This window comes from Hydra viridissima, unplaced genomic scaffold (assembly GCF_058129835.1).
Source record: "Hydra viridissima isolate aposymbiotic clone 2 unplaced genomic scaffold, HvirCarnegie_v1 scaffold_2, whole genome shotgun sequence".
Lineage (NCBI taxonomy): Eukaryota > Metazoa > Cnidaria > Hydrozoa > Anthoathecata > Hydridae > Hydra > Hydra viridissima.
In genome coordinates, this window is record NW_028324301.1 from 13,074,362 (window position 1) to 13,096,648 (window position 22,287).

The 22,287-nt window shown below is 27.8% G+C and overlaps 1 protein-coding gene across 2 annotated transcripts in view; it reads right to left on the minus strand.

The window, feature by feature from the left end:
- Positions 1-2,048: 2,048 nt before the first annotated feature.
- LOC145182085 (wee1-like protein kinase) overlaps positions 2,049-22,287 on the minus strand; it is a 39,064-nt gene continuing 18,825 nt past the window's right edge. Inside the window, exons 4-15 of one of the 2 annotated variants that reach the window (XM_090078165.1) lie at positions 22,216-22,273; positions 18,431-18,552; positions 18,201-18,295; positions 17,799-17,850; positions 16,384-16,509; positions 15,005-15,093; positions 8,566-8,625; positions 5,657-5,706; positions 5,499-5,556; positions 5,214-5,294; positions 3,766-3,821; positions 2,049-2,579 (exon numbers count right to left, since the gene is read on the minus strand). In XM_090078165.1, coding sequence (XP_089934291.1) covers positions 2,459-2,579; positions 3,766-3,821; positions 5,214-5,294; positions 5,499-5,556; positions 5,657-5,706; positions 8,566-8,625; positions 15,005-15,093; positions 16,384-16,509; positions 17,799-17,850; positions 18,201-18,295; positions 18,431-18,552; positions 22,216-22,273 — 968 coding nt within the window. In that variant the 3' untranslated portion in view covers positions 2,049-2,458. Of the gene's footprint in view, positions 2,580-3,765; positions 3,822-5,201; positions 5,295-5,498; positions 5,557-5,656; positions 5,707-8,565; positions 8,626-15,004; positions 15,094-16,383; positions 16,510-17,798; positions 17,851-18,200; positions 18,296-18,430; positions 18,553-22,215; positions 22,274-22,287 lie in introns of both variants that reach the window. The other variant, XR_016449693.1, reaches the window with a different exon arrangement.

Sequence of the window (22,287 nt, forward strand, 5' to 3'; positions counted from 1 at the left end):
GAAAGGGTGCCATAGCTGAAAGAACTGCTCGATATTGGTTTGCGAAGTTCAAAAGTGGCTATTTCGACCTCAAGGATGCATCTCGTTCCGGGCGACCAAGCAAGTTTGATGAAGAGCGTTTGAATCAACTTCTGCACGAAGACGCGAGTCAAACAACCGGAGAATTGGCAGAGCGTATAGGATCCAATAAATCAACAGTAGCAGAACATCTCCACTCAATGGGAAAGATTAAAAAACTCGGAGCTTGGGTGCCGCACGTATTGAGCGAAAACAATAAAAATCAACGATCCACCATTGCTGCCAGTTTGCTTGCTCGTTATCTCTCAACTCATGGACATAAGCAAAGATTTCTTTATCGCATTGTCACTGGTGACGAAAAATGGTGTCTCTACATCAACATGAAGCAGCGCAAAGAATGGTTAAGCCCGAAACAGCAAGCGACCCCGCGAGCGAAGCAAGCTCTTCATCCACGGAAGACAATGTTGTGTGTATGGTGGGACTGGGAAGGCGTTATCTACTGGGAATTGCTTGATCGCAACCAAACAGTCAATGCGGAACTTTATGTTCTACAGATGCAACGATTAAACAACGCCATCCAGCAAAAACGACCTGATAGGCAATATGGCGTTCTTCTGCAACACGACAATGCCCGTCCCCACATTGCCATTATGACCAAGGAGGCAATTCAAACGCTTGGTTGGGAAGTGCTGTCACATCCTCCATACTCTCTTAGCGCCATCGGATTTCCACCTCTTCCGATCTCTTTCAAACGCTTTGCGAGGCGTTTCGTTCAATAATGACGTCGAATTATGCGGGTGGTTAGAAGAATTTTTTGAATCCAGGCCAGGCAATTTCTACTGAAGAGGAATCGAAAAACTCATTGAACGTTGGGTGCAAGTCGTAACAAACAGCGGAGAATACATTACTGATTAAATTGTTGTTATTTTATATTAAAAAATAAAGCTATATCAAATTTAGAAAAGCGGCAAGAACTTATCGGAAAACCCTATATATATATATATATATATATATATATATATATATATATATATATATATATATATATATATATATATATATATGTTTTTTCTTTTTAGAATGTCCGGCTTAAGATCCTATATTAGTTTCCTTTTTTATACTGTCTTGAAATGTAGTTTAGTTTGTCTTATTTTTCTTAAAATTCCCAAGTGAATCTTTTTTCAAATATGTTAATAATAAAAAATAAAGCTGTTGATTGTTTTGGTCAGCACCATTTTTATCAGAATTACTTAGTTTATCTTATTTACGATTAGTACATTATTATGGTTCAGTATATTTGTTAATTCAATTAGTACATTATTATGGTTCAGCATTATCTTGAATATAGAGCTTTTTTTTTACGAATTTAATTGTTTTTTACTGAAATTTTTTGTTTTCGTTTTGAATAAGTGTTTTGTCCCTAGCCAGTGTCTCAATTTTTGAGAGAAGCCGTTTCATCCGTGCCTAATTAAGATATTGAATCACTCAAACAGTTATTTGTTCTAAATAATTCACTAAGTTCTCTGAAATACCTTTTAACAGATTTAGTCATTTTAACGACAGGCTGATGAAATCTAAGATAATATAAGAAAATGTCTTTTCGTTTGGGAATTCAACCTTCGTTTTAGTCAGCAGTTGTTACATCTTCATTTGCTATTATTAAACCAAAACCAAAATGAGTTTTTATTAGTGCATTATTTTATGAGAAGAATTGCCGTGAACAAGCTTACTCACTTTTTAAGCTAAAGGAAAGGAATATTATTTTTAATCTAATAACATTTTTCATTCATAACAATTAAAAGTAAAAGAAATTTAAAAATCGACCCGCCTCGTTAATTAATGTTGCGAGGGTGGTCGATTTTTAAATCTCTTTTAATTTTAATTGTTATGAATGAAAATTGGGTATTTTCAGTAAAAATACACAGTTTGTAACTTGAAATATTAGGAAATCCTAAAAACCACAACATATCTAATTGAATCTAACTGAAAAATAGAGCTCTTTAAAACATTTGAAAAAGAAACGACGACTATCACTGTTTATTTTTTTATTTTGTACAATTCTTTACATCTTAAAATATTTAAAATAGAAAAGAAAAATTCCCGTTACTCAAACAAAAAGTATATCCGTAAGTGAATACGAAAATAGAAAACAATCCATCTATGTCATACAATCATCGTTTATGAAATGGTTTAAGAACATAAACTTCCTAGGCCGTAATTTTTTATTAGAAAATACCGCAGTAGCTAAAGGTTTCATTGGGTTCCTAGAACGAACTTTAACAGAACAAAAAAATACCAAAAGATATGCCAGAAAAATAACCTTGCATATGAAAATTTCAAATCTTAAAAGAATCACCTGTACATACAAATATATACAAATGGGAGTTAAACAGAATACTGATAACAAATCGATATTAAAAAAGTTTAAAAAATAAAAATATCAAATAATAACACTCATACTCATACTTCTCGTCACCTTATTTCCAACAACTCTTTTACTATTCCCTGTTCCGAGAATAGCTTTCGAATCGATGACAGCTTTCTGCGCAGCTAGAAGTTTTCTAAACGAATAAGAAACCATACACGCCTAGTTTAAAAGATTTTTAAATTCGATGTACTCATTCTTCGAACTTGATCACACACACAAATATGTGTTAAACGTAACTATACTATTTGTACTTTCACATATTGAACTCAGAAACGTTATTTTTATTAGTCAGTTACTAAAACGTTTCCCTCCCTGTAAAAATAAAGTTTCAAAAATACTTAATTACATAAAAGCATAAATTCCAATTTATTAAAAACACCTTAGCAAGTGCATGGGAACAATATTTGCTATTTATGGAATAAATTTAAGCTCCAAATTCAAAGGTTAAAAATTGGAAACAGTTATCGAGAGACATGAAACCCATCATAAAAAACCTTTTGAAATTATCAGGTATTGATTTCAGAAATTTTTGATATTACTAAAAAAGGTGTGGTTATTTACTGAAGCTAAAACCTTCATGAAAGACAAGCTAAATTGAATAGAACTATCAGATATGCCACAATAAAGGTGGCTTTAAGAGAAAATTAACTGTTTTTAAAGTTAGCATGTAACGCCATACAGGTATTTCATCCATGTTAACTATATTTTAAAAATTTCAATTATTTTGCTACCCACCTTTTGAATTAAAGATTGGATTTTGACAATTTTTTCCAAACATTTCTGGGGCATTCAGTATATCATTGCATTAAGAAATTAATAGCACTTTTGTATATATTTTACATAGATCAAATAAGTAGCCCTTTATCTTATTATGCAATTTATCACTTACTGTGAAATACTTTGGGGTAATAATAATTTTCTCACCACCAAAAAGGAGAATAACATATGGAAAACATCAGTTTCAACAAATAAAATTGACTTAATGTAATTTACCTAAACTACATAAGAAGATTAACAATTTTAAAAAATTTCCTTAGTTTTAAAATTAAGTTTAGTTAAAAAGTATTGATATGCAAGTTGACTGGATTTATAAATGCATTCAGTGCATAAGACAACTTGGCTTATAAGTTGAGTTTACCTTTTTGACTAATTCTAAATGGCTTAAAGTCTTGAAATTCAAACCAGTATATACTGTTTTATGAATTTTAAATGCTGAACATAAAAGAAATAACCTGCTTGACTTTGATACATTATAGTAAAACATGCATTAAAAACTGTCGCATAAAATTAGTCATACTAATCACAACTGCAAAACATACCCAGATAAAATTTCATTCTTGAACCTCTCCTCTTTAAGCTCCTTTCTAAGTTGATCCTAAAAAAACTTATGAGGATGTATTAAAATATTTAATAAGAAATACAATTTATACAGCACAAGTTTAAAACTAACAGGCTTAGTACTGAAAACTTCATGATCATGATAACTCATCACAATTAAACTTTAACTTATAAAACAACTCACGGATTAAAATTAAAGCACAAGTTATTAAACAACTAAATCTTAAAACTGCAGAAATTTTAACAACACCAGCATTTTAAAAACATGTACTAATACACTAATAACATGTGCTTAGATTTAAAGCTTCTTTAGCAAAAGAAAAAAAAAACTAATCAAATTAAGCAACTAAATTTGATGTACACTCTAGATTCCTAAAATAATATGTAATTTACTGTAAGTATATATGCACTTATAAACTTATGTGTTTTATTGATACAAAAATAATATTTCATAACAGCTATTGTATGTTAGTCGTTTAACTGAGATAAGTTTCAAGAATGCCAAAAAAAACAAGGAAATATTGTCCAAGCAATGAGAGGTTTATTAGATAGGTTAAATTTAACCAACAATCTCCTTTTAACAAGAGGGGGAGGGGGTTTAGTCCCTGGATAATAACATATCTGGATAAATAATCTGCATAATTAAATTTGCTGTGCTTTCATAGAAAAAAAAATGTGCCTATTATTCAAAAATATTTGAAAAGTGTCTTTAAAAAATTTTAATAATGTTTTTACATATATTACTGTGTATAATAAAAGCACCAAAGCCTGTTTTTAAGTTGAGTGGTCAATCAAATATGGAAAATAAATTACTAACAAAGGAAACTACTATCAAGACAAGGAAATATTCAGAAACATACAAACTCATTTGTAATTCAGATTTATTACCATACTTGTGAAAGAAACCACATTTTATTCTGATTTACATTTTAATGTAGTATACATTTGTAAGTATATGCATGATTAACTAAATAAGAACTGATATAATTTTTAAATAAATTAACTAGGCTGAGCATTGTTTAAAAAAACTTTATGCAAATCAGTCACTTTTAATATTTAAATGTTGTACTTGCTATTATACATTTGTTTTATGACAAAAAATTTAATTCTATAAATGTACAACACATGCAGTAACTGAAATTATGTCTATGAAGCTCTCTAGCATGCCCATAACAAAATTTAAAATATTTTCCCAAACTATAAAAGTATTTATAAGTTTTTAGACACATAAATTCATTTTAAAATATTAGTATATTCAAGATATTGATAAAATAATGTAACTAATACTACATTTAGTTAGCATAATTGAATCTGCATTACATCAATATTTTAGTCAAATATGTAATGCAAATCTTGTATAGCAATATAAAATAATCAAGTCAGTATAAAAATATGAACATAATGTAGGCAGCTATACTTATTCCCTCACTTTAGTCAAACAACCAAGAAAAGATGAACGAAGAATCTCATTAGCAGAGGGTCTTCTAGATGGATTACTAGATATCATTTGCTAAAGATAAAAAAAAAAAAAAAAGCTTCAGCAGTAGTGAAATAACTGAAGAGTTTTTAATATTTTAACAAATGAAATGTAGGTTTATCCTCTTTTATTCACAACCTAGTCATAAAAATAAATTAAAGTTAAAACAAATTTTTAAATTAACTAAAGTTTAAATAAATTGAAATAATAATAAAATTTTTAGGAAAAATTATTCACCTGCAGTAAAATGTTAAGATCTTCAGGACGATTGGCAAGGTTAGGAAGACCAGTGTTACTAATTGGAAATAAAAATGTTGTTTACCAAGTAATGTAATGCATTACACTAATTATTCTTTAAAGACACAATGTTACTTAATTTCAATATAATTGATTACCGTATGGTTTGCCATTTTGGGCCATTCTTTGGTAAATCAGCTCCACCAGCCTAAAAAAAGTTAAGTTTCAAAACTTTTGTTTAGTTATAACACAATAGTAATCAGCTGCTCAGCTAAACATTAAGTAAGAAAAATATTCAGTTCAGTAATGGAATGCATCTTTTATAACTAAATTATGGGTAATCCTTAAGTCAATGTCTTACTTATCTATAATACTGCAGTTGGTCACAAGAAACATTTTTCGTTATCTGATACTCGTTAAAAATTTAGATCTTTTATGCAGAATCTTACATTCTTTTCTAGAATTTTATAACTATACACTTGGAAAGGCAGTAAATTTGATTTAACCAAATATTGTTGTAAATGAGTGAATGCAACTTCTTTAATAATCATCAATGTTAACCAATTAAGTACTTTAGTGCATTTTAATGTATCAAAGGCATATTTTACTGCACTGAAGTACTTAATTGGTTTGTATGAATTCAAATGACAATATTTTCACAAAATGACATAAATTTTAGGATTGGTCTTTGAGAGATTTGAAAACGTACCCAGTATTAATTTCACCATCAGACTCCTCTAATTTTCAAGTATGCTAGTATATAAGTCAAGACTATAGATTGTTCAGAATGGGTTAAAAAAGTGATGAACTGAAGATTTTTGTTTTTTTTTAATAAACTTTTTAAAATTTTGCCAAAAAAAAAGTGTTATACTGCATAATGTCTTATCAATGATGTCCTAGTTCTCAACAATATAAGTTCATTAAATTCTCATCAATAAAAGTTTGTTAATATCTTCTATTATTAAATTTCCATCAGTAAGTCAAATAGATAATTTAGTATGCAGAAGGAATTACTTAACTAAAGTCTAATAAAGATGTTTCATTAACAGTAGCTACTCTTAATGAAACATTTTACTCTTATAACTTTCTTTATTAGACTTTAATAAAGTAACATCTTTATTAGACTTTAGTTAAGTAATTCCTTCTACATACTAAATTATCTCTCTGACTTACTGATGGAAAGTTAATAATAGTAAATTGAGAAATTAGGCCTAACAGAATGGTTCAATTTTAAGGACTATATCTGCTGTTGCATTCAAAATTGCATTTCTGTTCTGAATTAGGAAATGCTATAGCACCTCTTATCTCTTTCTCATAGGTCCGAATCAGGAAAAAAAAATATTTCAAACTTAAAAATTATTCTATCTGAATAAGCCAAACTAATCCTTGAGTCGAAAGTATGCCGAATAAAATGTGTAATAATTTACTCTGTACTTTTATCAAATCATATATCATTTTATTTGATTTTGTAACTATTTAGTAATAACTTAAAAAAGCACAAAGAATTGGTTAAAGCCATTTATTTCCATCTTACTTTAAATGAACTTTAAAGATATAGCTAAAAATGAGAAAAAAAAACTTTAAAAAAGTTATTAGGCACTGAGCAAAACATCAAAAAGATCAAGTTGTTTACTAAGTGAAACATCAAAATTATCAGAGTTAATCTTGGATTTATTTAAAAAGAAAAAAAAAAGAAAAATCCTTTCATATGCATTAATTCACATATTTAGTTATTATTACATATACAATTGTATGCAAAAGTTTCCAGCAAATAACATTTTGCACAGCAATTTCTTAAAAAAAAAAAAAAGACTAATAATTTATCATTATGGGATGTTAGTATGAGATATAAGAAACAAAATAATACAGTAAAAGAATACTATTAATGTTTGTGAATGTATTTGTTATTGTTATTGCTATATTTAGATTTGTAAAAGTTTCCAACCACATAATATAAATATAAGCAGCAGGATATTCAAGTACGCATTTACAAAAAAAAAATAGCACATTGAAAAATAACTGAAAAATCAAAGATTGGAAAAAAGTAGCTTTCTCAAACATATTTAGATTTAATCTTTTTAAAACTGATGGTAGATAACTTGTATGATGTCCTATTGGCAAGAGAAAAAGCATTTTGAACTGAACTCCAACTGTAAACCACAGTGGAGGAAGTGTCATGGTTTAGGAAAGTTTATTTGTATATGATTGGTTGAGATCAACGGATATGTAAACTCTCATATTGATCTCATAATGATAATAAATCATTTGTCCTTTCTTAAACAAATTAGAGCTACAAAATATCACTGGCTGGAAACTTTTGCATGCCACTGTATTTTTAAAATGAGTTATTTAAACATATACATTAAAAACATTCCAACAAATGCAAATAAAAGTATTCAATAAAAAAAAAATCATTATTTTTGTGCACAACTTGTTTATTATCTTCTTTTAAATAAAACATGTTTAACTCAAGTAAATTTAGTTTAATTTAGTTCAATAAAGTTTAATTCATCAACAACTTGATTGTTGTTTACAGTGTAGAAATCCAAATTCTCACCTAAATTAATCTTTTCAAAAAGGGATTACTTGCAATAACAGTACACAACATTAACATCAAATCTCACATAATATTTCATAATATATATTGTAGAAGGTTAAGTACATTAAAGTTATTTTTTTAATAATAGTATGATAATTTATAAATACGTTGCATATGCTAATATGATATCACTTAGTTCAATAGATACAGAAAAACAACTGGCTAAGCACATTAAAGTGAGTCATAAAATTTTAGTTCTATCTAATAAAAAATTCACAAGAACTACTAAATGGAATAGGATGTTGTAAAAATAGTTATTCCAATTCAATTAAATAAATAAGTTCATATAAATGAAAAAGGATCTTTGTACAGAATAAACAACCAACAAGTGAAAATTAGAAAGTATAACTATCAAAATTTATCTATGTAATTAGGATTTGACCAAAGGTATTACAAAGAATTACATTGGAAACAAACTTAAGGTAGATATACATCTTGAATAAATAACTATGAATCAGTAAATGTTACCGCCAAAAAGATAGTGAGTCCCAAGGCAAATATGTCAGCTTTGGTAAGGTTTGAATAGTCCTATTGAAAAATGCAGACAAATATTAAGCTTAACTAAAGAAATTCACTTATAATAACTTATAGATAATACTTAATAACTTATAGTTAATTAGCAATAACTTTAATAACTTATAGATAATTAACTTATAGATAATAATAATATTTATAATACCAATATTTAAAACTAATAATATTATGCAAGAAAACATTTGTTCCTGAGTAAGTGATATAGTAGTTAGTCAGTTACATGCATTAGTAGTTAGTCAGTAATATGCATTACCTAGTCACTAAAACCATCTAGCAATATGTATACCATTGAAAATTTTTTTTTTAATTATATGATACACCCCTCCTATCTTGTTTCTTTTGGCAAAATATGAATGTGTACAAAAATTTTAGATCATTTAAAGAACGTTTTGACTTCTGGCCAAACCAAATAATTGATTTACTGAAGGAATCTTTATTTTTCCACACTAAAAATCATGAAAAAATGTTTGTAACGAAGTACATTTTAACAAAAAGAAAAGATTAAGTTCATGGTAACTGAAAGATACAATTACATAATAATCACTGCTAAGATATTTGACTACCAGGTTGAAGTTTGTGTCAATTAGAAAATTCTGATTAACATAGTGATGGGAAATAATTGAGTTTAAAAGCAAAGTATTGTGCTAAGTATATAAAAAAAAGTCTATTTTCATAATTTTTTTCAATTCATATATTTTAAAATAAAGATTACAACATGGAGGATATTACTATTTGACTCTTCTTGTGTTAAAATTGACAACAGGTTTCTCTCCATGCTTAATATGGTAGGTTTAAATTTAGCATGCACTGGTTCGCCAGCCTGTTCTGCAAAATTTCCCAATCCCATATTACAATGTTTTATAAATGGAACAATGTGGCTCACAATATATTTTCCTTGTTGTTGACAAGGTTAATCCCTTTATGTTTGCTATGTGGATGTCATTTTGTAGGGATTAAAATATCAGCAAAATTATTGATAGTTGTTTCAAAATCCAGTTTCAAATCTTTTCTGTATTTTTTACTGATTTAAGAGCTTCCTAACAGTTAATTACAGTTAACATCAGATGTTGGTATATTGGGATTTCCTTAATCACAGGTTGTTCATGATAATCTAATTTTTCAAGTATTTTGTTGGAGTTATTGTCATCCCACCCAATTACAAGGCAGCTTTGAAAAATATATGATGGCAAGACAACCAAGTGTTAAAACCAGGTTCCAAAAGGAACAAAAACACTTTGCCTAAAACTCCAATTCCAAACTCCAATCATTAAGTGCAATTGTGATGGAGCTGTCCTATGAATAATTAACTTTTCAGGATTCTAATCCAGAGAAGTCAATCTTTTACAAATTACATTGTAATAACTTGATATTTTTTTTGGTGGGCATTTACCAACTTTATATTTTTGAGCACAGTAATCAAACTTCCAAATGTCTTAAAATCTACAGATGTTAAAGTGCATATTCCTGTACAGTATAAACAGGCATACTTTCCAGAATGTGTAAACAAACCCAGTACAGCGCTTGCACATTTTAAATGAAAAGCTATAATATTTTATTTCCTTCAACTTAAGTTTCAATATATTTAGTCCTAAATTCCAGTTAGATTCAGGAAGGTCCTAAACTATAGCTAAAATCTGGGTATGCTGAACTCCACTATCTTGATACTTTGAAGAACAGGAATGCAGATTTTCAGGATCAAACACATTACATGCAACCTTCAGGGAACCTCCTACTCCATCTATAGCTTTATTGACAAATGCTTTATAAGGGTATAGTTTTCTTTTATTTATAACATGAATTAAAAGCAGGTAAAAGTTTCTTTGACAAGTAGAGCAAATCATCGTAGAATATGCTTCTAATTTAGGATCATATTTGTAATTAACAAAAGTATTTAATTTGTTGAATGATAGGTTCAGAAGTCATCATTAACTTCTTTGATCTTGCTCCTCTATGTTCCAGACAAATGCAGGAAATACCTGAACCTTGTTGCCATTTTCTGTAAACTTTATTATGCACTTTGTACAAAACTGCATAGTTCCAGGAATTTTTCAACACACTTTGCAAACTTTTATCAAACAAAAAAGATGAAATATAACATAGCACATCATTTTCATTTCAAACTCAATTGTTTCCATTAACTATATGTTAATTGAGACTATATAAATCAGAATTTAATTGACACAAACTTCAATCTAGGGGTCAAATTTCTTATCAGTGTAATGCTAATATTGTTCTACAACTGTAAAATTACATTGTAAATTAAATGTTAGTCAATTTATTTTAAGTTAAATAAAAACCAGGCAGAGGAAATCCTGCTCAGTGGTGGTGAACAGGATAATTACTCAGTTATTTGGGTTGGGCAGAGGGTCAAAACAAAATCATCTAAATCTAAATTTAGTTAAAATGATCTAAAATTTTGTACATGTTCATATTTTGCCAAAAAAAAAAAAACAAGATAGGAGCAGTGCATCATTTGATTTTTAAAAAAAAAAATTTCTTTGCAATGGTCTAATGTACACTACTGTTAGAAAGTACAGTTAAAATGTAAATTTTTAAATATTTTTTGAATAAATCTGAGGAAATATGCAAGTGTGTCTGACAAAAATTTATATCTAAATGTAATGTAGAATGATTTGAACAAAACAAAACACTTTCTATTTTGAAGGATAACACCTTGATGCTTTGTGGTAATATGCAGCAATAAAACTTTAAGCATTAAGTCTTAATTCATGCATTTATTTACTTTGGATAACTTGGCACTGCATTACTTGTTAAGCACTAAAAGTCTTTATTTTACTTGAAGATAAAAACAATATTTTACTTGAAGATAATTTACTTGAAAATAAAAACATTTTATGATGATACCATTTTTATGTTGCAGAGTACTGTTAGTACAAGGCACTAACAGTAACTCAACTTTGAATTACTTGATTAATGCATATATGCAGATTAAGCAGGGTTTTTAGCTTAATAAATAAACATCTTTTGTGCAAAGTATTTTTATGCAAAGATACTAGCAGCTATTTAATAGGAAAAGTTGTATCAAAATCCCCAATTTGAAAGTCAAAATGATATTTAACACTTGAAAAACTACACTTAAAGATAAAGGTTCTTTGAGGATAAAATAAAAAACAAAGTTGTTAAACAAAGTTGTTAAATTTCAAAAATACTGCATTATAACAAATTATTACAAAACTTGAATAAAACAGGACTACAAAAACTTTTTTTCATCATTTGAAAACTCTGATTCTAAAAATGAAATCTATTTTTTAATATGAGCCCTAGTTTTCATTCTATAGAATACCCTTATTTTGGTTAAAAACTATTCAGAAATGTCTACAACTATTTTTTTATTCAACAGGATGAACAGGTATGCAGTAAAAAAAATTAATTTGAAGGTAAAAAAAACAATTGGTATAGTAAACCTCTTTGCATCTCTGGAAAAGTGGATAGATTGTTACAAATCTTTTACAAATAATAAGAGAGGCCCGTAACTTGTCTTTATTTTCAAGTTTAATTAATCAAAATAATTCAACAATATTTTTAACTGAGTCTGTAATTTATTTTCTATTGTCTTTTAGCTTGTATTTGCCATATATATAACAAAAGAAGTCAGGGTGATTTTTGAACAATCTAGTAGATGTCATTGTTTTTACTTTTAGTAAAAACATCTCTTCACCTTAATTTGACAATTTTTTAATAAGTTTTCATTTTAATTACCACATAATATCAGACTAGATGTATGTCAAAAGGAAGAAATAAGACTATATAACAGTAAGCCAGGACATTTTTAATATTGATTTTATCTGTTATTGACCCTTATCTTCTCTGTTTCACACTTCTTTCAACATTATAAGTCACTTAAAGAAGTAAACCATTTAGTGTTCTCTTTTTGTAAGAACGTATACAGCCTTGATGTATGATATTTACATAGATCTTATATTACGTGGCCACTGAGTGTAAATATACTTAACGAAAATCTATAAAGTTTGTAAACACTTTCCACATGCAAACTCATATAAATATTATACTTTTTCATAGCAAAAAAGCTAGAGCCAATCAAGGAAAATGAACATGATTTTCAGATTTCAGCATCCCAAAATAACCCAGGGTCAGCTACATTTCTGGTACCAAAATATGTTTGCCAAATTTATTTTTAATGAAGATCGAAAGACTATAACTCCAATAGACTATACTACTCATTCATCTTAAGAGCTTTTTTTTTTTTTGCTAACAACTTGGTGCTTTTTGCTGCAAGAATGTTTAATTTTGAACTTTGAATAACTTTAACAATAAGCTTCTTTTTGGAAGAAGTACTGGCTATTATTTATAAATTTCACCTTCCTATTTGTTCCCAGGTTTATAGTTACACAATTGATAAACAACAGCAGTATTACATCTTAAAGCTAAATCACAGAAACAAACAAGTATTCCACAAAATCTATTACAAACTAGCTTAAATTTGACTTTCAGCTTATGTAAAGTATCTTCCTACACAGCTAACAACAATTTATTAGTAATTGCTTTAGAATGAGCAGATTAGAAAAAGTTGAGAGCCAATCAATATGTTGACTAATTATTCTGAACATATATTGTATTACATTAGAATGATTAGTCAATATATATTTAATGCTTTTCATTTCAACATAATTTGAAAAAAAGTACTTTAAGCCAAAAAATCATAATGCTCCAATATTTTCTACTTTGTACTGTGTATTTTATTTTAAACAATATAAATTTTAAAAAAAAAGTATATTGCATAATTTCTTGAAATACCAAAAACTTTATTTCAAAATAACTAAGTTACTGTGGTGTGACCTAACAAAGTCCTTTGCTTTAAGAAAACCCTAATTTAAGAAATGACAAACTTCATATATTGGGTTGTGCGATAAGTTCTCGCCGTTTTTTTGAATTAAAAAATTTGCAATCGAAATGAAATTTTTTAGTATAATGTTTTGTGTTATTCGAAAGAGAGTTTTTTGTTTTTTTTATTTTGATTTATTTTTGTTAATTTTCAGAGCATTTAACTGGAGTGTCAAGTCGGCAAAAACGAGCATTTTCGACACCACCTTGTTTTTGCGTTTAACCGAGGTGCCAAAGCCACGGAGCTGCTAGAGAGATTTGTGCCGTATACGGAAAGGGTGCCATAGCTGAAAGAACTGCTCGATATTGGTTTGCGAAGTTCAAAAGTGGCTATTTCGACCTCAAGGATGCATCTCGTTCCGGGCGACCAAGCAAGTTTGATGAAGAGCGTTTGAATCAACTTCTGCACGAAGACGCGAGTCAAACAACCGGAGAATTGGCAGAGCGTATAGGATCCAATAAATCAACAGTAGCAGAACATCTCCACTCAATGGGAAAGATTAAAAAACTCGGAGCTTGGGTGCCGCACGTATTGAGCGAAAACAATAAAAATCAACGATCCACCATTGCTGCCAGTTTGCTTGCTCGTTATCTCTCAACTCATGGACATAAGCAAAGATTTCTTTATCGCATTGTCACTGGTGACGAAAAATGGTGTCTCTACATCAACATGAAGCAGCGCAAAGAATGGTTAAGCCCGAAACAGCAAGCGACCCCGCGAGCGAAGCAAGCTCTTCATCCACGGAAGACAATGTTGTGTGTATGGTGGGACTGGGAAGGCGTTATCTACTGGGAATTGCTTGATCGCAACCAAACAGTCAATGCGGAACTTTATGTTCTACAGATGCAACGATTAAACAACGCCATCCAGCAAAAACGACCTGATAGGCAATATGGCGTTCTTCTGCAACACGACAATGCCCGTCCCCACATTGCCATTATGACCAAGGAGGCAATTCAAACGCTTGGTTGGGAAGTGCTGTCACATCCTCCATACTCTCTTAGCGCCATCGGATTTCCACCTCTTCCGATCTCTTTCAAACGCTTTGCGAGGCGTTTCGTTCAATAATGACGTCGAATTATGCGGGTGGTTAGAAGAATTTTTTGAATCCAGGCCAGGCAATTTCTACTGAAGAGGAATCGAAAAACTCATTGAACGTTGGGTGCAAGTCGTAACAAACAGCGGAGAATACATTACTGATTAAATTGTTGTTATTTTATATTAAAAAATAAAGCTATATCAAATTTAGAAAAGCGGCAAGAACTTATCGGACAACCCAATACATAAAATAAACATTTAGAGAAAAAAATTTAGTTATTTTATCTAACTAGATATCTAGTTAAAACAACTAAGTTATTTTCCAAAAATGTTTCTTTTATATATGCCAAATTTGTCATTTCTTAAATTAGGACTTTCTTAAAGCATAGGACTTTGTTAGGTCACACCATGGTACTTTGATGTTTTTTTTTGATGGCAATATTGCAAAGAAAATATATAAAGTATACTAACCTCTTGCAAAACTTCAATAGGCAAGAATCTACAATCACCCTCTTCAATTTTTTGATGTTTTATTATGGATGCTACATGCCCAAGATCACCTGCAATTAAAATTTAGTCTATTAATTAACATTCTAACTTTGAGAGATGTTGCAGTGGCAGGAGAAAAAACCTATGAAAAAAAGTTAACTTAACCTTGACTTTATAATGCTTTTTTTTAACCAATTCTTTTACCAGCATACTTGAATGATCTTCTAAGATTAAATATTAACTTCTTTGCCAATAGATTTTTTAATAAGTTAGTAACTTTGATAATTTATTTTTTTATTTATCATACACTTAACCACAAAATTAACCATTTCGATTTATTTTAATTCTCATCAATATTATCATATATTTTGACAAAATATTAAAAATAGAACACATGAACACAATAATTTTGATGATAATAATAAAATTCACTTTGATGATGGTGAAAAAAAAAACTATAACCAAAAATATGGTTTGTTTAACAAAAAAAAAAAAATTATTTTTATTATGCACACTAATGCATTTTATATTGAAACATTTTTGACTTATCAATAACTAGTGTTACCACCTCTTGATGTTATTACAGTCCGACAGTGCAGTGGCTTACTCTCATACTTTTCTTTTAGAAGTGAGGTTTAACTACAGCAAACATGCTACTTATGAAAAGCTATTATAATTTCAAAATTAAATAAGGGAAATGGAATAAAACATAAAAAACCGTAAGAACAAACATTATCATCTTCTTTGTTAAATCCAGGAAATACATAATATTTTTCAAAATAAGTTGGAATATATAAGTTGTGCATTAATTTTGCAGTTAAGTGTAGTATGAAATTTTATGAAAATATTTTGTAAACAATATTAAAGTTTAAAAAAAGTGCTCATTTAGATGAAATCAAACAAAAGAAAAAATTGGGAATAGTTAAGAACAATTTTTAGGAAATATTTAATGGAAAATAAAATATCTAATAGTTAATAAAAGTTTAGCCATTTTTTATAACCTGATTGAATAGTAAGTGGTGTTTTAAAGGAAAGAGATAAGAATAATAACTCTTTTCAATCAAATATATCACAGGTCAACTTATACAAAAAAAGTATCACTATTATGACTAAACTTTACTTTGATCTGTGATTGCCAATACAGAAGAGCTTTGGATTACCCTTACAGCAAAGCTATCATATATTTGATTATTTTTCATGACTTCATTTCTTAATAATATTTTATTCTATATATTATATTTAAAAGAAATGATTTGTTTGTTGAGAGAGATATCATTAGCTAAATTATTGTTTCATGATAAATCTTTAGCATAAAGAGGACAAAACTGTTAATTTTAAAAACAAAAAGTTTTGGTTCTAACCAATTTTATATATAGTATTGTAGGATGATGCAGGTTTCTTTATCTCTGTGTGATCTCCATAATAACCATCATCACTATTACTTTCATCGCTACTTTTACGCTGTACATGACTAATAAAAACATTTCCTGAAAAAAAAATATTCATGTAAACTGCTTGCCCAGAGAGTTTTTAAATGTTTAATAGGAAACAGTATTTTTCAGCTCTACAGTAAATAATTTTACTTTAAAATTTTTTAGTCAATTCAATAAAAAAAAAATTTAGTAAATTACAAAATATTTTCCCATTAGAAGAGATAAATAGGAAGAGATATTTTCAACAAGTATATGTTAGAATACTGGAATAATTCTTAGGTGATAAATCAGGTACTCATTTGAATCTGGTATTGTCTTTGAAATTTGAAATCCTTTTATGTTAAAATTGAACAACAAAGTGAAATTGAAAGGGATAGAATGGCACTAAAATGAAGCTGAAATGACTTTATTTTATTAACTTTAATAAACAATTTTCATGATATTGTTTGTAAGTTATTTTTTATAGAGGTAGTTGGCAGAAAAACATTCACAATGGAATTATGAAAAGGACAGAAGAGCAGGATTTTTTAGAAGAATCAGAACTGTTTGCAAACTAATGATCCTAAAGAGTGTCTTGAAGAAAACCTCTGAGGAATCACTTCAGTACCACCAGGCATAAAGCTAATAATTAACAGGCTACTACAGAATAAAAAGTGACCTAAAAGAAAAAATAGTAACATCTCTTGAAAGTGAAAAGATGAAATACTCATTAATGTTATTTAAAACCTTGTTTTATTTTTTAAAATTTGGCTCAAAAATGATCATAAGCACCGATTTCAGATCATAAGCACAATTTTTCAGAACATGAAAAATTTGGTACCTTATGAATATCATTTTTACAAACCATTAAAAACTTACTCTCAATTGAACTGTTTATGTTTAATTGAAAGTAGCACTTTAGGGAAATATCTAATACAGCTAATATTTTACATATAAAAATATCAAAAAATAACATCACAATAAAAAAATTAAAACTTTAAAGTTTACAATTTACAAACAAAGTTTAAATTTTAAATATCATATTAAACCCAAGAAGTTCAAACTTTAAAATTCATATTTATGAGAAACTTAATCTTTAATTCAAGAATTTTAATCTTTTAAATGAACTGTTTAATTGAATTATTTGTGTTCAATTGAGAGTAGCCCTTTAGATATTTCCCTAAATAATTGTTTTTTGTGGAGTACTTTTTTTCTATCTTTGATACTTTATAAAAGTTAAAATACTAAATTGAAAATAATGCTCATAAATATTAATTTTAGGCACTTTTAAATTTATTTTATTGTCCTGTAAAGGCATCAAAAGAGACTGAAAAAAAAAGATCTCTAAACATATTTAAAATTACCCGGCTTTATATCCATGTGTGCAAGCTTTAGAGAGTGTATATATTTGAGACCCTAAATCAAAAATGTACAACTAATAATTTATACACAAAAATCTTATTAAAAGATTAATAACAGAAAAAAAATTTAAACTTTAAAATTAATACAAAAAGTTTAAATTTTCAATTTGATATTTAACCCAAGAAGTTAAAACTTTAAAATTCATATTTATTAAAAGAATTTAAATCTTAAAATTTATACTTGTTATTAGAAGTTAAAATTTCTTGTGTAAAATATTACTTTAAAGTTTTGTAATGAAGCTTTTAACAAACTTTGAATGGGAATCTGGCATGTTAAAATGACTCTTTTTATATGAAAATTGGCAAAATTAAATTTTTGTTAAAACTATTTAAGGTTTGACTAACTTTACAAAGTTGTAGTATAAGTTGCTTAAGGTCAACAATCTTCATAAACTCTTTATTCAACCTATTTTGTGTGATTTTTTCTGATAAATTTCCACCTAAACAAAATATGTAGAATACAGAAAAGAATAAGTTGAGACTTACTTTAAGTAAAAAGTAACAGTATTAAATCTTAAAGAACTTAGCAACTCAATAACAAAAAAAGATTAAATAATTGGTAAAAAAAAACCTACCATTACAGAATTCATTTTGAATTAACATATGTTGGTCTTCTGCCCAAGCAGAATAGTATTGTACTACATGCTGATGATGACCAAGAACAGCATGTGCCCAAACTTCACGCAAAGCCATTTTTCTAAAAATAGCCTTTTTCTATTTATAAAAATTCCAGGATTGTTTATTTTTATGTGAAACAATATCCAAAAAAAACTCAATACTTATGTTTCTTGCTTTGAAATATACTCCAAATTTAGCTTCATACAAACAATTCACACTTATAGGAAGTGAACAATCACTTTTCATGTTAAAGTAAAGGAATTAGGAAAACCCAGAATAAAAAAAAACAATAGCATTAATTCAATAATGTATTTCAGGGCTTGAATTGAGAAATTTGACAAAATAAGCAGTCAGGAATTATGTAAAATAAGATTCATTGATTTTGAAAAAAAATTAACCATTGATAACTTAATTGCTTGATGCTTATGGTTTTATTTCAAGGCTGCAAAACAGGTACATTTACAATACTTACAAATTTATATATTATAACTATTATATAATTACATAAAGCTGTTTAAAAGAACACATATTTTGTATATATCATTACCCCTCCTACTGTAGAAGGGAGGGTGGGGGAGTAAAAAAAAAAAGATAAATTTTCACAAGAAGATTTTTTTTGCCTTAATTCCAACCCTGTATTGCAAACAAAGATATTGAACTGTTAAATAAACTAAAAAGCAACAACATGCATAAAAGAAAAAGAGATACCTTCTTAAAAGAGTATAAAAATCACAATGGCTTTTTTAAAAAAACTGCTAATCCCTGTGGCTGGGTTAGGATAAGAATACTACTAAAGATAATTCACAATTTCTTTACATATATGGTTTATGTAAAGACAAGGTTTCTATATACATATACCCTGAAAATTTTGCTAGTTAGTTAAATTTTAATCTCTATAATCTAGTGCCTCCAAATTTTTAAAAACGTTAGTTACTTTTACAGAGAGTTACTTTTCAAAAAACGTGGGGTATGCAGTAGAATTCTTATAAAACTTATGTTACAAAATTAAATGAAGTAGCCATACAATACCCTTTTTTAAGTTACACCATAATGCTTTACAAAAGGGTAGAATAGAAAAGAAAAAGAAAAAAACGGACAGATTTCTCAAGCCTTTTGAAGTGGCAAACCTCATCACAAAAGCTAATGTACAAGATCCTTAGGACATTGTTTATAAAGAGCACCTACATAATGATAATTTAAAGGTGAAAGAAAACCTTGTGGTTAGATTGAAGAATTTTAAATCTAGCTTTAAGGAAGTTATTTGAGCTTCAGAGGACACAGCAAGTTTAAGAGGGTCCTCTTGATAGAATCTGAATGATCCCATGACATTGGATTAAATATATTCAATAGAGGAAAATCATTTTAAGATCAACCATTAATGATTCTGGATTAGAATTTTCAATTATCAAGTGAGTCTGCATGAATGGCAAAAGCCTAACAAGAACTCTTACATGAATATATAGAAAAACGCTGGTAGATAAGAATTGGAACAGAATTAATTGAACAGATTGAATTACTGAAAAAATAGTTTGTTAATCATTCATTAAAAAAAATCAAACAGAATAAATTAAAAAAGAAAGTTTTAAGAATCCTATCCATGTTCAAACTCAAGTTGATTGGTCAGAAATTGAAAAATGCTCAGTTATTATTGAAATTTGATTTTTGGTCAAAATTAAATCTAAATCATAACTATTGTCATGTGGTTTCTGATCATTGAAAACTTTAATGGATTATTCACCAAAATGAACAAGAACAACACAAACCATCACTAATATAAATTCAGTCTATATTGGTGATGGCAATAATTTCAACATTTTGAAAACAGTATTGTGAATGGTGTTAAGAATGTAATAAGTAATAAGGTATTATGAATGCAATAAGTGCATTTGGATTTAAAAAAATAAAAGGTTATTTCTAGACTTTTTAAGTGGCAATCAACAGAAGGGCAGGTTGTTAATGAACTGATGCAACTATTAAGCATTTTGCAATAACCAAAGTGAAATCTAGCAAGTGTGATACCAAAAATATTAATAGTTTTGTTACAAAGGTTAAAGAATGTTAAATGTCATAATCATAACGCAACTAAATTCTATAATGTGCTTTAGACTTTCAAAACTTATTAAACTTATTTCAGGTTGCTTAAGTGAAATGTAGACTTTAAAATATTGGGTTTCATCAAGTCAGTTTAAGCATACATCTTTGCAATATTTAAATTTGCAATAATCAAAATACTATTTGTAAAACAAGAACATTTGTTAACAAAAATAGTTTCAATTATTTACCAACACAAATGATTACTGTGTAGAATTATTAGTTTCAATGCCATATTGGCAATGCTTTTAAATATTTTCTTTGAACAACAAGGTTTAATTTTTCAATCAATCATGCTATAAAAATTATATAACAAAATATAATAATTATGTATTTGTTTTTTAATCTTTAAACTAAAAGCATTTGATTATTGAGACTGTTAGCAGTTATCATAATAACGCTTTAAAATGACATAATAATAAAGATAACAATTTGAACTAACTTTGAACTAACTAAAAATAGAGAACTTGATTTTGAACTTGACTTTGAAATAACTAAAAATAGACTTAGAACTTGACTTTGAACTAACTAAAAACAGACTTAGAAGTTGACTTTGAACTAACTAAAAATAGACTTAGAACTTGACTTTGAACTAACTAAAATTAGACTTAGAACTTGACTTTGAACTAACTAAAAATAGAGCATTGTTTAAGGAATCTAATTATCTAGATTTTTGTAATTGGTTTTTAAATATATTTAAAAAACCAGTTGGTATTTTTAACTAAACTTTATTGTTTTATTTAAGTATAAACGATTTTTAAACATGAAACCGTGAAAATTCATACACAATACATTCTTCCAAAATCAATAAGACTTGATATTGATTGTTAATATAAAAGTAACATTTGTAAAATCTTAAAAAAAATTCTTGTTGTTCATTAATTTTTTTTTACAAAGTAGTAAATATATTGATAACTTACTCCAAAATTAGTAAATTACCAAGTATGCTTTAAATTTTAACCTTAGGTTGTATGCCTATCTGCATTTTATATTTAGTTTTGAAAACAAAACATTTTAAACTTATTTTTAAATGTTTTAAAAAATTTAGTTAAAGCCAATCTAGTGCTATTTATGAAGTTGCATTAGATGTAATTTTTTTTTTTTTTTTTTTTGTTAGCAACTCCTTGTGAGATTTATATAGATTTTTATTATAGTAATTTATATACAGAAATGCAAGAAAAGCACTTAAAAGATTACACAAAAGCTGATGCAAATTAAAAACCTCTTGGATTTAATCTTTAGTTTATCTATTTATGAAAAAAGTAATGATTCTCATTAACTTTGAGCTAAATTTTACAATTTAAATGGTTGCATTCATGGAACAATTTTTTTGATTGTATTGGTACATAGCTATTTACTGAATTGCTCACATAAAAAAAATAAAAAAAGTATAAAACTTTGCCAATAATTTCATTCTCTGCAAATATTGTGCCTTTTATAAATTCAATCTGGTACATATTTTTAGGAAAAACATTTGTTTGTGCAGTTTTTAAAAATCTTTGTTAAAATCACACAAGACCAAATGGATTATGAAAGAAGTAGAAAATGAAAAACAGAATGTAACAAATTACAATTGCTAAAGGAATCAGTTTATGAAGAAAATTTTTCAAAATTTGTTTTTTTGGAATTAAAGTATTTGTCAAATACTTACTCATCTATTGATCCAGCAAGAGGTTTTATTGATCGTTTTAACGCATAAATGCAACCATCTAAATAAATAAAA